Source organism: Halichondria panicea, chromosome 14 (assembly GCF_963675165.1).
Source record: "Halichondria panicea chromosome 14, odHalPani1.1, whole genome shotgun sequence".
Classification (NCBI taxonomy): Eukaryota; Metazoa; Porifera; class Demospongiae; order Suberitida; family Halichondriidae; genus Halichondria; species Halichondria panicea.
In genome coordinates, this window is record NC_087390.1 from 517,195 (window position 1) to 530,036 (window position 12,842).

The 12,842-nt window shown below is 40.0% G+C and overlaps 2 protein-coding genes across 11 annotated transcripts in view; one reads left to right on the top strand and one right to left on the bottom strand.

The window, feature by feature from the left end:
- Window positions 1–12,766, bottom strand: part of LOC135347242 (uncharacterized) — a 32,153-nt gene extending 19,387 nt beyond the window's left edge. Inside the window, exons 1-7 of one of the 4 annotated variants that reach the window (XM_064545125.1) lie at window positions 12,420–12,763; window positions 11,838–12,224; window positions 11,463–11,738; window positions 1,752–1,814; window positions 1,533–1,598; window positions 590–904; window positions 69–125 (exon numbers count right to left, since the gene is read on the bottom strand). In XM_064545125.1, coding sequence (XP_064401195.1) covers window positions 69–125; window positions 590–904; window positions 1,533–1,598; window positions 1,752–1,814; window positions 11,463–11,738; window positions 11,838–12,224; window positions 12,420–12,612 — 1,357 coding nt within the window. In that variant the 5' untranslated portion in view covers window positions 12,613–12,763. Of the gene's footprint in view, window positions 1–68; window positions 126–589; window positions 905–1,532; window positions 1,599–1,751; window positions 1,815–7,600; window positions 10,930–11,148; window positions 11,215–11,462; window positions 11,739–11,837; window positions 12,225–12,419 lie in introns of those variants that run through there. The other 3 variants (XM_064545128.1, XM_064545126.1, XM_064545127.1) reach the window with 3 other exon arrangements.
- Window positions 1–12,842, top strand: part of LOC135347271 (probable serine carboxypeptidase CPVL) — a 42,799-nt gene that overhangs the window by 15,825 nt on the left and 14,132 nt on the right. For 3 of the 7 annotated variants that reach the window (XM_064545184.1, XM_064545181.1, XM_064545183.1), the window contains exon 1: window positions 2,802–3,725. The exons of 3 other annotated variants lie outside the window; for them this stretch is intronic. Coding sequence is in view for 1 of the 4 variants with exons in the window: in XM_064545191.1 (XP_064401261.1) it covers window positions 5,500–5,631; window positions 5,940–6,042; window positions 6,811–6,923; window positions 7,331–7,381 (399 nt within the window). In the remaining 3 variants the exon portion in view is untranslated. Of the gene's footprint in view, window positions 1–2,741; window positions 3,726–5,484; window positions 5,632–5,939; window positions 6,043–6,810; window positions 6,924–7,330; window positions 7,472–12,842 lie in introns of those variants that run through there. One more of the 7 variants, XM_064545191.1, reaches the window with a different exon arrangement.

A 12,842-nucleotide genomic window follows, 5' to 3' on the forward strand; every position in this document is an offset into this window, starting at 1 on the left:
GCAGCAATCCCTGAGATGTGTCCTTTACTCTATCACCACTCACACAAACTACCGATTAGCTAACTCACTGGTTGGTCCAGGAGTCGTTGTGGACAATTTCTGCCGCCCAGGTGAAGTATCGTCATCTGAAAGTCATAATTCGTTGCTATACAATTGACTAAGAACATACCAATAATTGTAAAATTTGGTAGGTGTTTTAATTTGGTGTTTTTTTGGAAATTTATCGAAAATCGCCAAATTTAAAAAGTTTTTCGGTGGACACAATGTCATTGCTGTAGTAGCCACACCTGAGACACCAAATTAAAAACTGCCATGCAATTACGTTCAAATGGCTCATCTGCTAATAATAATAATATCCGCCAAATTATAGTGTTAATAATGTGCCCTTCCAACTAAGTAATTATAATTGTATAAAGTGTGGATACACTGTTCGATATTATTAATAGTACCTCTCCAAATAGGGCTGTAATTCTATCCCCTGAACTTTCTTACATGAAAAAGTGTACAGATGATTATGTAGTCTTTTATCTATCACTGTATACACACAAACTAAACTGATTAATAATATTAGGTAAGGCAATTCACTCACTGATTGGTTCACGTTTTGAATATTCTTCAATGCTGGTGGCTGTGTCCTCTTTTCCCAGACGGCGGACAATAGTTAGAAGTGCTTGAAATGTCGCTTCTTTGGGTTTCCTTCTCTTCCAGCATTTCAAGCATAGATGTACTGCAACCCTTGTGTTCTCTGCTCGCTTTACATCACCGTCTTCATGAGGGTCTAGTGATAATGCGGCAGCAAGAAGTGTAGCACTATCAAAATAAGTAGCCAAATGAATCAGATCTCCATCTTTTATCACCGTATCTAGCATTGAAGCTTCCAAGGTTTCTGTGAGTCCAGCACCACCTAATGAACAATATATATAATTATTATCAGTCGCTATAATTATATTAATTATGTTATGTATTACAAAATAATAATGCAGGTTTGGTACAGCGTTGTACTATAATACTGTAGGCACATATAATGATAAACCAAAACACAAAACACAAATGGAAACAAAACATTCAATAATTGACCCTCCAAACTATTCTACCGCAATAGATTCAGCGTTACTATCCTGAGCTGTACGAATATTTAAAACACGAAAATTAATATTAAAAATAATGAGTATTTCATACGAATTTGCACCAACGAATATTACTCGCTATATAGATACGGTAGGTACACTAAGTCTACTTGCTGAACTACGTACACTAGTAACAATAATTAATATAGAAATTATGGTAACTAATTATGATAATGGGCGATGGTGACCGAAGCTATTAAGATCAATGCCCGTGGTTCCATATTAATTTTATCAAGTAATATAAGAAATAATTGCAAGCCCTCCAAACTAAATAAATACAGTACCACTCCAAATAAAGCTGTGCTTCCATCCCAGTACATAAACAATGTATAGCAATCTTTCAAAGGTCCATGTCTTTTATTCTATCTATCACAACTCACACAAACTACCGATTAGCTAACTCACTGGTTGGTCCAGGAGTCGTTGTGGATAATTTCTGCCTCTTAGATGGTCCAGGTGAAATATCATCATCTGAAAGTAAGTAAATGTTTGTTATGATTACAATTGACTAAAGTACTGTATTTCATCTAAGTTACATTCCTGACTAGGCTGGTAAAATATCCATTCATGTACAACTTCCATCAATACAAACTACCGATTAGCTAATTAAGGTGATTCACTCACTGGTTGGTTCAGGATTCATTGTAGACGTATTTGTTTTAGATGGCCCAGGTGAAGTATCGTCAACTGAACGTAAATAATTAGATACTATATAATTATACAAAAGTACATAATTATAGTAGTGTACCTGATGTGGTCAACTACGTATATACCCATGCGTTCACATACCTAAGTCTATCCATAGAAATGCTTATAGTGTGGTCGAGGTTAGCCTCATCACTATTCATACCTGTACATTCCTCCTCTATAGCCTCAGCAAGGAAGTTTTGTCCAACTGTTGGTGCTCTGAGACTCTGACACAATTCAGAATACGTAACACTGGCAATTTTCAAGCGAGCAGCTAGCATTTCACGTAGACAGTTTTGATTGTCTCCATGTTTATCCCTGATATTATCGAGGGTGTCATAGCTCACTTTCAGAGCAAGTCCCAAGTTAAACCATTTTCCAGCGGCATTAATCAGTTTCTCGTAAACAGACAACAAATCATCGATAGTCAGAATCGAGCCTATAAAAATATTAATTTCAATGGCATACACATGCATGGTCTATAAATAACTGACAGTATTTTATATATAATATGCATACAGAAGATAACACTTACCTAGCGTTGGTCCAGGGTTTGCTTCAACATCTCCTGACTGTAACAGTAAGCGGAATATCAGTAACAGTATATACAGACTGAGAGTGGGGGGCCGATTAGAGCTCTGAACTCTCACTTGGAACGTGGTCGGCTTTTCTTGAGTATCGAAAACTAAAAAGTAAGAGTGACGTTTATAATTATTGTAGCAGTAAATAATTATATATAGTTGATTACCTGATGTGGTTGAGTTCCATTGTTTCCGAGGGTTCCATCTCACCAAGCAGGCAGTGATGAGCGAGTAGCAGGTGATAAGCACAGCAGACAGAATGAGAACGGCCAGTGCACTCCCCCTCCATCCCAGCTCACAAGGAAACACTCCGGTCCAACTCAAGTCAACCACAGGGCAAGCAGGACGTGGGGGAGCTGTGTAGAGTTACATAAATATATTCATGTGCTGTGACATCACAAGTGTGGGTCATGAGATTCCGTGAATAGCAATTAAGTAATACACTAATGGCTGTTTCCTTAAGTGTATTGTAGCCCATAATAATTATGAGTAGAGTACAAGGGAGTATTATGAGACCTCTATAAAATTAATGTTTCTGACCAATTAATGTCAGCTAAATAGCCTGTTCACTAAACCATAAATATTCATGTGCTATATTCATGTGCTGTGTCATCACAAGTGTGTGTCATGAGATTCCGTGAATACCAAGCAATGCTGTTTAAAACTGACCTTTATATTATACGTAGCGTATGCCCCGTAATATGCTCTGTATAATTATACCAAAGTGTATGATAAGAAATGTTATGCAACTATTGGTGAGTATGCTTCACTGACTTACAGGAAAAAGTTTGTAAGAAAAGTATGTATCTGATGGTGACCATAATGAGGTAGAGTTGGTAGAGGACAGGGGTGATCAACACAGAGGCAAGGCTGGCTCTGAGCTGCCAACTAGGCTTAGGGAAAACCAGGGTAACATCGTCGTCCAGATCATTTGAGAAATAACGGGCATGTCTCTGAGATGTTATCTTCATGGTTCTGTCAGAAGACCATGCAACTGCGCAGCTCCAAGATTCAAGACAAATAGTTGCTGAGAAGCTTTTTCTGTAGCATTCAGTGCAGACTTAATGCCAGTCAGAACAAATAATCTTTGTTTAGCCTTGACCTTTGACTACGAGACCCTCCCCTTTTTTTGCAAAGATATTCATTAATTATTTCTTTAATGATCTTTACCGTATGCAACAATTTGGTTTTGAGTTGTCTCTCCTGTCTTGTTCTATGGCTGAAGTTGCTTCTACTGAGCAGCTCCCAGTGAAACTAGGTCAGGAATACCGAGTCAAACTGGGCAAGAGCTTCACCTTCCCCAGGGAGAACGCCTATCACACCATCAAATGTGAGTCACAGTTTCCGAAGTCGATTTCTAGCATACTATATAAAATATTGCCATGCATACATAGAGTTCATCTCCTTCAGTGAAGGATTATATGAACCAGTATGGTAGGAAGACTGTAGTGGCGTGTCTCCACCCCCTTAGCCTTAATATAATGTCTAATGTATTTTTGCCAAATTTGTACACAACACTGGTGTGAATCATTTAGTGACTGACATTAGTATTTTTGATGGCCACTGTATCAGTAGCCTCGATCCCAGGCCACACTTCATCAGGGAAGTGGGCCTGGTATCGACTGCTTGCGCATGCGCTCTAATATCCCCCGGTATCTGGGGGCTTTGGATAACATCGTATATGCTCAGTAAAACAATGACATCATAATGGGCAGAGTACTGCAGGACAGGTGTGTGAGGTGTGAGGGGTGAGGGGTGTGAGGTGTGAAACTACTAAGTCATGGAGTGTATTAATTTAGTGATGAGTCATCAATATTAGGGTGCTTCCCTACAGTATAATTGCTGGCAAATATGGTTTTTTGGTCCGTGTACTGTTTTAAAGTTACTCAATCATTGTGATGTGATTCGTTGAAGGCACATATTCGTACTTATAGATAGATTTTAGTGCGTATCTTGTGTTAGAAGGTCAAGGCCGTTATTCACATACTTAGGAATAAATACATTTGGTTTGCTGTACTCCCCTTTGAGACCTCATACTTTGACACTGATCCCAATAAGGGGAGGGTAAGCGTCAGTCAGTCTGTTCAAAATAGCTGTATAGCATTATCATAGTACTATGCATAATTACCCGAGGCTGTGCCGTGGCCAGCAGGTATAGTAGTCATCTGGTTTGTTTGTTTGTGTGTGGCACATGAGTCTGCTTCTGCGTTTACAGCATGGATAGCCTTCACCCAACAAGTTAATACGTAGTTGCAGATTTTGATATAAAGCCTCGTTGTCGAATATAAGCGAGCAAAACTAAGAAGCTTAAACTTGCACGTTGGCAGCTAGCTAACTAACTACACGCGGCCTTTATTCGAGGTACCCTACTTATTTACAGCTGAAGTGATCCCGTACCAAGAACAATGGAACAGGGTCGCTAATAGAAAGCTAAAATTATGATTGTGGTTGTTGCTTATAATTATTATCCTAGCCCCAGAGCATACCCCACAGGAGCTATACTGAGACTCTAGGCTTCTTTGCTGACTTTGCTGTGATCCTAGTCCAGTGCACTACTAAACTCCATTCTCAAAACTTTCAGCCTCTAGACTTTAATTGCTCCCGTACGTTACTTGCTGCTTAGCCTGCTTATATAACACCCTTAATTCTGATTTATGTGAACAGCCGAGGGTTAGCACTTAGTGCTCTAGTTAAACTTAACATACTGAAGTTATGGCTGTTGAAAGATACATGTATGTTCAACTGCAACCCCCCTCCATTTATTCAATGGTTCGGCCACTCTTTCATTTGCCATAACTTGAATTCCAGGTATCCAATTTCAACGCTTTTCTGACTTTCTGAAAGCAACCTTTCATATTTGAGAGATAAAAAAGCAATTCTTATTTCTGCTGCTACCTCTCACACACACACGCACAAACACACACACACACACACACACACACACACACACACACTCCCATCGCCACCACAAAACCTCTAGACAATTCCTGAGGTTTATTATCATAAAATCACCTCAACCAAGCAACCTACAGATAAGACACCCACCCACCCACACACACACACACACACACACACACACACACACACAGGGACGGACGCAAGTGATGATGAATGCGTACGCTGACCTTGTGTTCCAGTTTAGAATGGCTGACGAGAACCAAGCCGCTTACATTTATTCAAGGACCAACACGGCTGTGCAGTACATCAAAGCTGAATGGTTTTACGATGGCTTCAAGGTACACACACTATACACAGCATCAGAACTCTAGTCACAGAGGCAACTCTAGTACTCAGTACCTGTACAGGAACCAACTACTGAAGCCACTGACTAACTACAATGTATGTGCATCACGTACCCCCTCTCGTTCACCAGGGTTCAGTACCTAGCAGTTAGTGAACATTGTAGCCAGCTGTGTGCTTGTCTAAGCTATTACTGAACGCAGCTGTTACGGTTTATTTGGTGGCCAATTCACAGAAGCTCAGCATCCAAAATCCATTTCACATTCTCAAAGTAGGTATAACATGTTTGTGCCGACTGTTGCAGATTTTTGATGCTCTGCTCAACGGAGATCTGATACCGTATCCTACGTACTTGTACAACATGACTGGATCCACCAACTACTACAACATTCTCAGGACCTCGCTAGGTACACGTATGTTGATAGAGTATGTCAGAAAGTGTTTGATAGAAGTATACAGTCCTGTTTGGAGTGGTATATACTCTTTTTACCTATACGTAGTGTACTGAACATTCTACTGTATTATTTATCTTATGTTGGTACATACTTAACCAGTGTTTGGTTAAAGGGCTCTTGTTTGAGTAGCTAATTGAATTTGGGAATCTGTACAAGTTAAGTTGTGTGTATGGATTGAATTTGGGGAAGTCCTGGACTATACAATTATCTCTATTGTGGTCATGTACTGTGTTAGAGGACATTGAGAAGCTGTGTGCATGGCAAATAATGGCAAGAAAGATTAGCAGTAATACATGCTGCCCCTCCCCCAAGCCATAGTCTAGCCTGCCACCCTGTTTGAACTGTACACTGGGGGAAACACTGACTTAAGTATTGTAGGGTGGTGTTGAAATGTCATGCCCTGGGGTGATTGGTTTCTCCCTGTGTGTATACTTGTGTAAGGAAACCAATCTATAGCTGTCACCCCTTGCAAGGGCAGACCAACAGTGGCTATAATAAAGAGGTGGTCTGGTTCAAACACATGCTATGGAGACTCTGAAGCTTGTTAACCTGGCTGTATTGTAAAGGGTGCCTGATTATAGGCTGACCACAATAGACAAGTTTCACTGCATTTAATTTAGTTACAGTATAAGAACTGTAGAGGGCAATTGCTGACATTTTGGTCATGCAAATTGATTATTTAAGACAGTTCTTCACATTCAATATTTCTTATTCGTCCAGCCTCCCCTGATTTTAACTACTACGTTCCCTTTATCAACACCACTGACATCAGACGAGCCATTCACGTCGGCAGTCTCAGCAATGGCTATCACGCTGAGGTGGACAGATTAAAGGTTGCTAGTTTTGTATATGTTCTTACCTCCCCCCCCCACACACACACATTTCCCACACACACACACATTTCTTGTTCTCACCCCCCCCCCCCCACACACACACACATTTCTTGTTCCTACCCCACACACACACACATATTCTTGTTCTTACCCCCCCACACACACATTTCTTGTTCTCACCCCCCCCACACACACACATTTTTGTTCTTACCTCCCCCCCACACACACACATACTCTTGTTCTCACCCCCCCCCCCACACACACATTTCTTGTTCTCACCCCCCCCACACACACACATATTCTTGTTCTCACCCTCCCCCCACACACACACACACACATTAAAGGTTTCTAATTTTGTTATGTTCGGGTTAACCCTAACCCCCACACACACATTTCTCCCTTCACAGATAGGAGATGATGTTGCCGGGTATGTGAGGACAGTGAACAAGTTTATGTAGGTGGTCGTGAGAGGGGGTGGGCACATTCTCCCGTTTGACCAGCCGAAGAGAGCACTCAACCTCATCCAGAACTTTGTGAACATGCAATAGCCTATTATAATTATGTTGTCTGGAAATGATCATGCTTCAAGTATAAGGATAAAAATGAAATTTATAATTATAGTCGTGTCATTTAATATGTTGTTTGAAGAGAAGATTTTAATTACCAAATCAACGAAACGATCAAAAACAATTGCTATTAGAGACATAAATAATTATGGAGTGTATAATTATTGTACAGAGTTTATACTCTCTGCCCAATGGTACACAAAAATATACTGTACATGTATAAGAAAGATAGCCACCGATTGGGAAGACTTATAAGATTTAGTATACAAACTAGACCATAACATAAAACAGGAGTCATACATACTAGTCAATAAACACAATTCTTCGTCTGACATCAACGTACTCGGGACATGTGACAATGTTCTTTTTTGTATTCTCAGAAGTGCCGAATTGTTTCAGTGTTTTGTTTTCAAACAGCCCCCTGACAATTGGGGAGCACTCGGTGATCTCAGCATCGAGGTGAAACACCTCTAGCGTCTTGTTCTTGGCTAACACATTACCGACAGCTTCAGCCTCTTCAGTGGTAACAGTGTATGGTTTAAACTTACTGATTGGTGGCACACACAGACAGAGTGTCAGGTGTTTAACTGTATTGTTTTCTCTCAATGCTTCCAAGGCGGGTAGTAGATCCCCTGGCAACTTTATACAAAACGTAAGTTCAATGAATTGTAGAGTTGTAGGAAACATTTGGGCCAGTTCAAACGTTCCGAAACCATAATCAAGCGGTTCATCATAACTCATAATAGGTGACATTGTTAGCTTAGTTAGACATGTGTTAACTTGCAGTCCCTGCCATAAATGACTCTGGCTACTTTTGAAATTCCAATAACGCAGTGTCAATTCCTCTAGAGATGTGTCAGTCTGTAGATACTCACCAATAGCTTCATCAAAATCGCAGTCAAGGTTACATGTAAGTTTAAGGCTTTTAATGGAATGTAATCGATTGTCTTTGAGAGAACGTAAAACTTCACAGGCATTATCAGGACATAACAAAGTTAGTGATTGCAAGTGCTGGGGGGTACAGAAATATTCAAATTGGCCCATTATTTCCCTTTGGATATCGAGTTCTTTAAGTATCGGACAATTGAGTAGAGTACTAAAAAGCTGCTCAGATTGTGCGGGGGTCAAGTTAACACGGGAAGAGCATCGCAGATATTGTAAGCTTAGTTTCCAGTGGCTTAATATTGAAATTAAGTTTCTGATAGTAGACTCTGAAAAAACCTCATTGTCTGTTGAAAATATTCTTTTTGCTTCGTTATCGGTAAACGAATGTTCAGACAGTAAATGTGGTAAGATTTTCGTGTTGTTCCTTTTTAACTCAGTCACGTTCAATCCAATTGAAATACACCAATTATCAGTATCTGTGATGGGTGAGACAATAATAGAAATTGCTTGTACAGTAATAGGAATCACCAACATTTCAATACTAGAATGTGCAATGAAGTCAGACAACAACTCTTCATCAGCTGGCGATACTTGAGCACATTTCAAAACTTTCAAGCAGTGTTTTGGCTTCAAAATATCAAGTATTCGTATCACAGTGTCTCTTGAGATGCCAAAATCTAGCTCTACAACACTTAAGTTTGGAGATAGCTCTATAGTGTCAAATATTTTTAATGTACATGGAACCTCAGGTCTATCAAATTCATCGTTAATAACTCCTGATCTTGGATTACTGATTATGACGCTTTCTAATTCTGGTAGTATCCTATCAGTGAGTGTATGCCAAGCAGATGGAATCTTGAATGTGGTAGACATTTTCAGATGCCTTACACTTAGAGTAAAAGAAGGCAAAACTTTGTTCATTCCTGCTAATATCATCGATCTATCCACATCACTGTCATTAAACTCGAACATGTCCATTTCAGTTACTTTGAAATGAGCAGAAGCTACAACATAACCAAGTGCAAACTGATCAATATCATCATCATATAGCGGTGGTTCATACAGCACATTACAATACAAGTCCTTCATGACTTGCACATTTTGGCTTTCATAGATCCACAGAATTTGATCACTTGAGAATGTACACATTCTCTCGGCTTTTGACGGTCCTTTCTCATGGTACAAGTAAGGAGTTGGAAGTACACACTGAGTCCATGAGTCATTCAGTTTAGTCAATCCAGCTAAAAACAATAGAATCATCTCGTAAGATCCATCATCAGCCTTTGTTTCAAACAAGATCAACTGCTCGTGTGGAGTTATATTTTTCCAGACGTAAAATGCAGCGAGGAACTCTTGAAGTGTTAGATGAAGGAAATTGTAAGATGGAGAACTGTTGCTTTTGTTATATAAAGGATGTACACTGTTCATGAATCCGAGTGTGTTAGTATCAACAACATCTTCCTTGAAAAAAACCAACTGTTGTTTTTCTTTGGATATTCCATTGTACGCAATTTGGCAGAGTTTATCAAAATGTATCTGAAGTGACCAAGGTAACTCACTAAGCTCGTCACTCCAATCACTCTCTGGTTTGTCATGTAAATATCTTTCAATTAAAACTTGACAGTATGCAGTGTATAGTTCAGTTGTTGTGTTAGGAAAGACGCTGTTTTTTTTGTGACAATTTTTTTTGTAAACATCAACTACAATTCTGGCATGAAGAGGGTTATACATTGCACTAGAGATACGTGGATTAGAGATAATGTATTCACGTAGTCCTGGTGGAGCCTCTCGATTTTTGATCATTAGATCAATGTACTCTTTAATTTGTTCGCCAGAAAAACCTAAGATTTCGATGAACTGATCAACTCTTGAGCTACAAGTAACAGGTAGATCACATACAGCCCAGGGCCTAGTGGTAACAAGCACGGTACTAGCTGGCAGGAGACGTCCGGTTATTAGCTTCATAAATATGGAGTCTTTTTCTCTAAGGGATGGTGGCAATTCATCCAGGCCTTCCAAAATGAAAAGTATGCTCTGCCCATGATTCTTTCGGATAATAGAATAAACACTTTTGGAATCATCAGTATCTTCACATTGAAATAGATCAACTAATTCTACAGCTTCCTGAACATTCTCATCTCGAAGTCGGAGCAATACAACCAGGGAGTAATCTGTCCAAACTTCACCATTAGCCCATCGTCTGCACAGTTCCCATGACAAAGTCGTCTTACCTCCTCCAGGGGCCCCCTTAACGACAACTAATTTAGAGAATTTGCCTTTTACTTTGGAAGCTATCTGGTCCATTGTGATTCTCTCTCTTGGAAATCTATCCAGCTTGCCTTGAACTATTTCTGACCAAGACTCTTCGATTTCCTCTCTGGATAAATGTTTACTTACATCAGCACATGTTAGGTTAACAAAATGCTTAACACACTGGAGAGGATATTTGTCATCAGCAGGGAGAGATCTTGTATCGTAAATACTAGTTAAGTATGATCGATAAATTCCTATTGCTTCATCTGGTTGGATGGTGGAATGATTATCGGACTTGGATTCTACAGTATAAAAGAATAATCATGAAGCGAAGGTAATAATACAGTGGAATCTTCAATAATGGGCCCTCCAAACTAAGTAAACTGTGAGAAATACAACAAATAGGACTGCGCTTCCACCCCCAAACTTCCAGAGTCTTACATGAACAAATACAGCAATCCTTGAGGTGTGTCCTTTACTCTATCACCACTCACACAAACTATACCGATTAGCTAACTCACTGGTTGGTCCAGGAGTCGGTGTGGACAATTTCTTCTTAGATGGCCCAGGTGAAGTATCGTCATCTGCTATAATTAAATATACAATTGACTAAAGTACATAAAGATAATATATAAGTGTTCGTGACGAGGTGGACTATCCATTCACATAGTTAAGTGCTGTTGACTATTCATAGAAATGCTTACAGTGTAGTCTATATTGCAGTAGCCTCACAACTGTCCTACATATTTTAGTTACGTTCCCGGCTTTAGGCTACGGTATACTGATATTTATCCATAGAAATACTGGTCAAGGTTAGCCTCATGACTATTCATACCTGTACATGCCTCCTCTATAGCCTCAGCGACATCATTCCGTTCAACTGTTGGTGCTCTGAGACTCTGACATATTTCAGAATAAGTGAGAGGGCCAGTCTTCAAGCGAGCAGCCAGCACTTCACATAGACGAATTTGATTATCTCGATGTTTATCACTGATATTATTGAGGGTGTCAAAACCTAATCCCAGATCAAGTCCCAGGTTGAACCAGTTTCCAACAGCTTTTATCAGGTTCTTGTAAACAGAATTCAAATCATCGAGAGTAAGAATTGAGCCTACAAAAATTACCAGTGAATGGTAAGTGAATGGCACACACATGGTTTAAGCATACTCTATAAACAACTGACAGCAGTTTGTACAAAGAGACTGCTTACTAAACGTTGGTCCAGGGTTTGCTTCTACATCTCCTGACTGTAACAGTAAGCGGAATATCAGTAACAGTATATACAGACTGAGAGTGGGGGGCCGATTAGAGCTCTGAGCTCTCACTTGGAACTTGATCGGCTTTTCTTGAGTATCAAAAACTAGAAAGTAAGAGTGACGTTTATAATTATTGTGGCAGTAAATATTACCTGATGTGGTTGAGTTCCATTGTTTCCGAGGGTTCCATCTCACCAAGCAGGCAGTGATGAGTGAGTAGCAGGTGATAAACACAGCTGACAGAATGAGAACGACCAGTGCACTCCCCCTCCATCCCAGCTCACAAGGAAACACTCCGGTCCAACTCAAGTCAACCACAGGGCAAGCAGGACGTGGGGGTGCTGTGTAGAGTTGCATAGATATATTCATGTGCTGTGACATCACAATTGTGGTCATGACTCCGTGAATGCACTAATGGCTGTTTAAACTGTCCTTTAAGCATAATGTGGCCTATATTAATATGCTCGGTATAATTATACCAAGTGTATGATAAGAAATGTTATGCAATTATTGGTGAGTATGCTTCACTGACTTACAGGAAAAAGTTTGTAAGAAGAGTATGTATCTGATGGTGACCATAATGAGGTAGAGTTGGTAGAGGACAGGGGTGATCAACACAGAGGCAAGGCTGGCTCTGAGCTGCCAACTAGGCTTACGGAAAACCAGGGTAACATCGTCGTCCAGATCATTTGAGAGATAACGGGCATGTCTCCGAGATGTCATCTTCATGATTCTATCAAGAATAGACCAACTGTGCCAGCTCCAAGATTTAATGTTGTGGTTGAAGCTTACTTCTTCAGTGCAGATTTGATGCCAGTCAGAACAGAGAATCTTGCATGTGCTTTGTTTACTTGGCTGTACGTACAAGACCCTCCTCCTTTGACCATACAAGACCCTCCCCGTTTTTTTGCAACGCTATTCTTTCAGTTGTTCCATCAATGATCTTTACCTTATAGTTA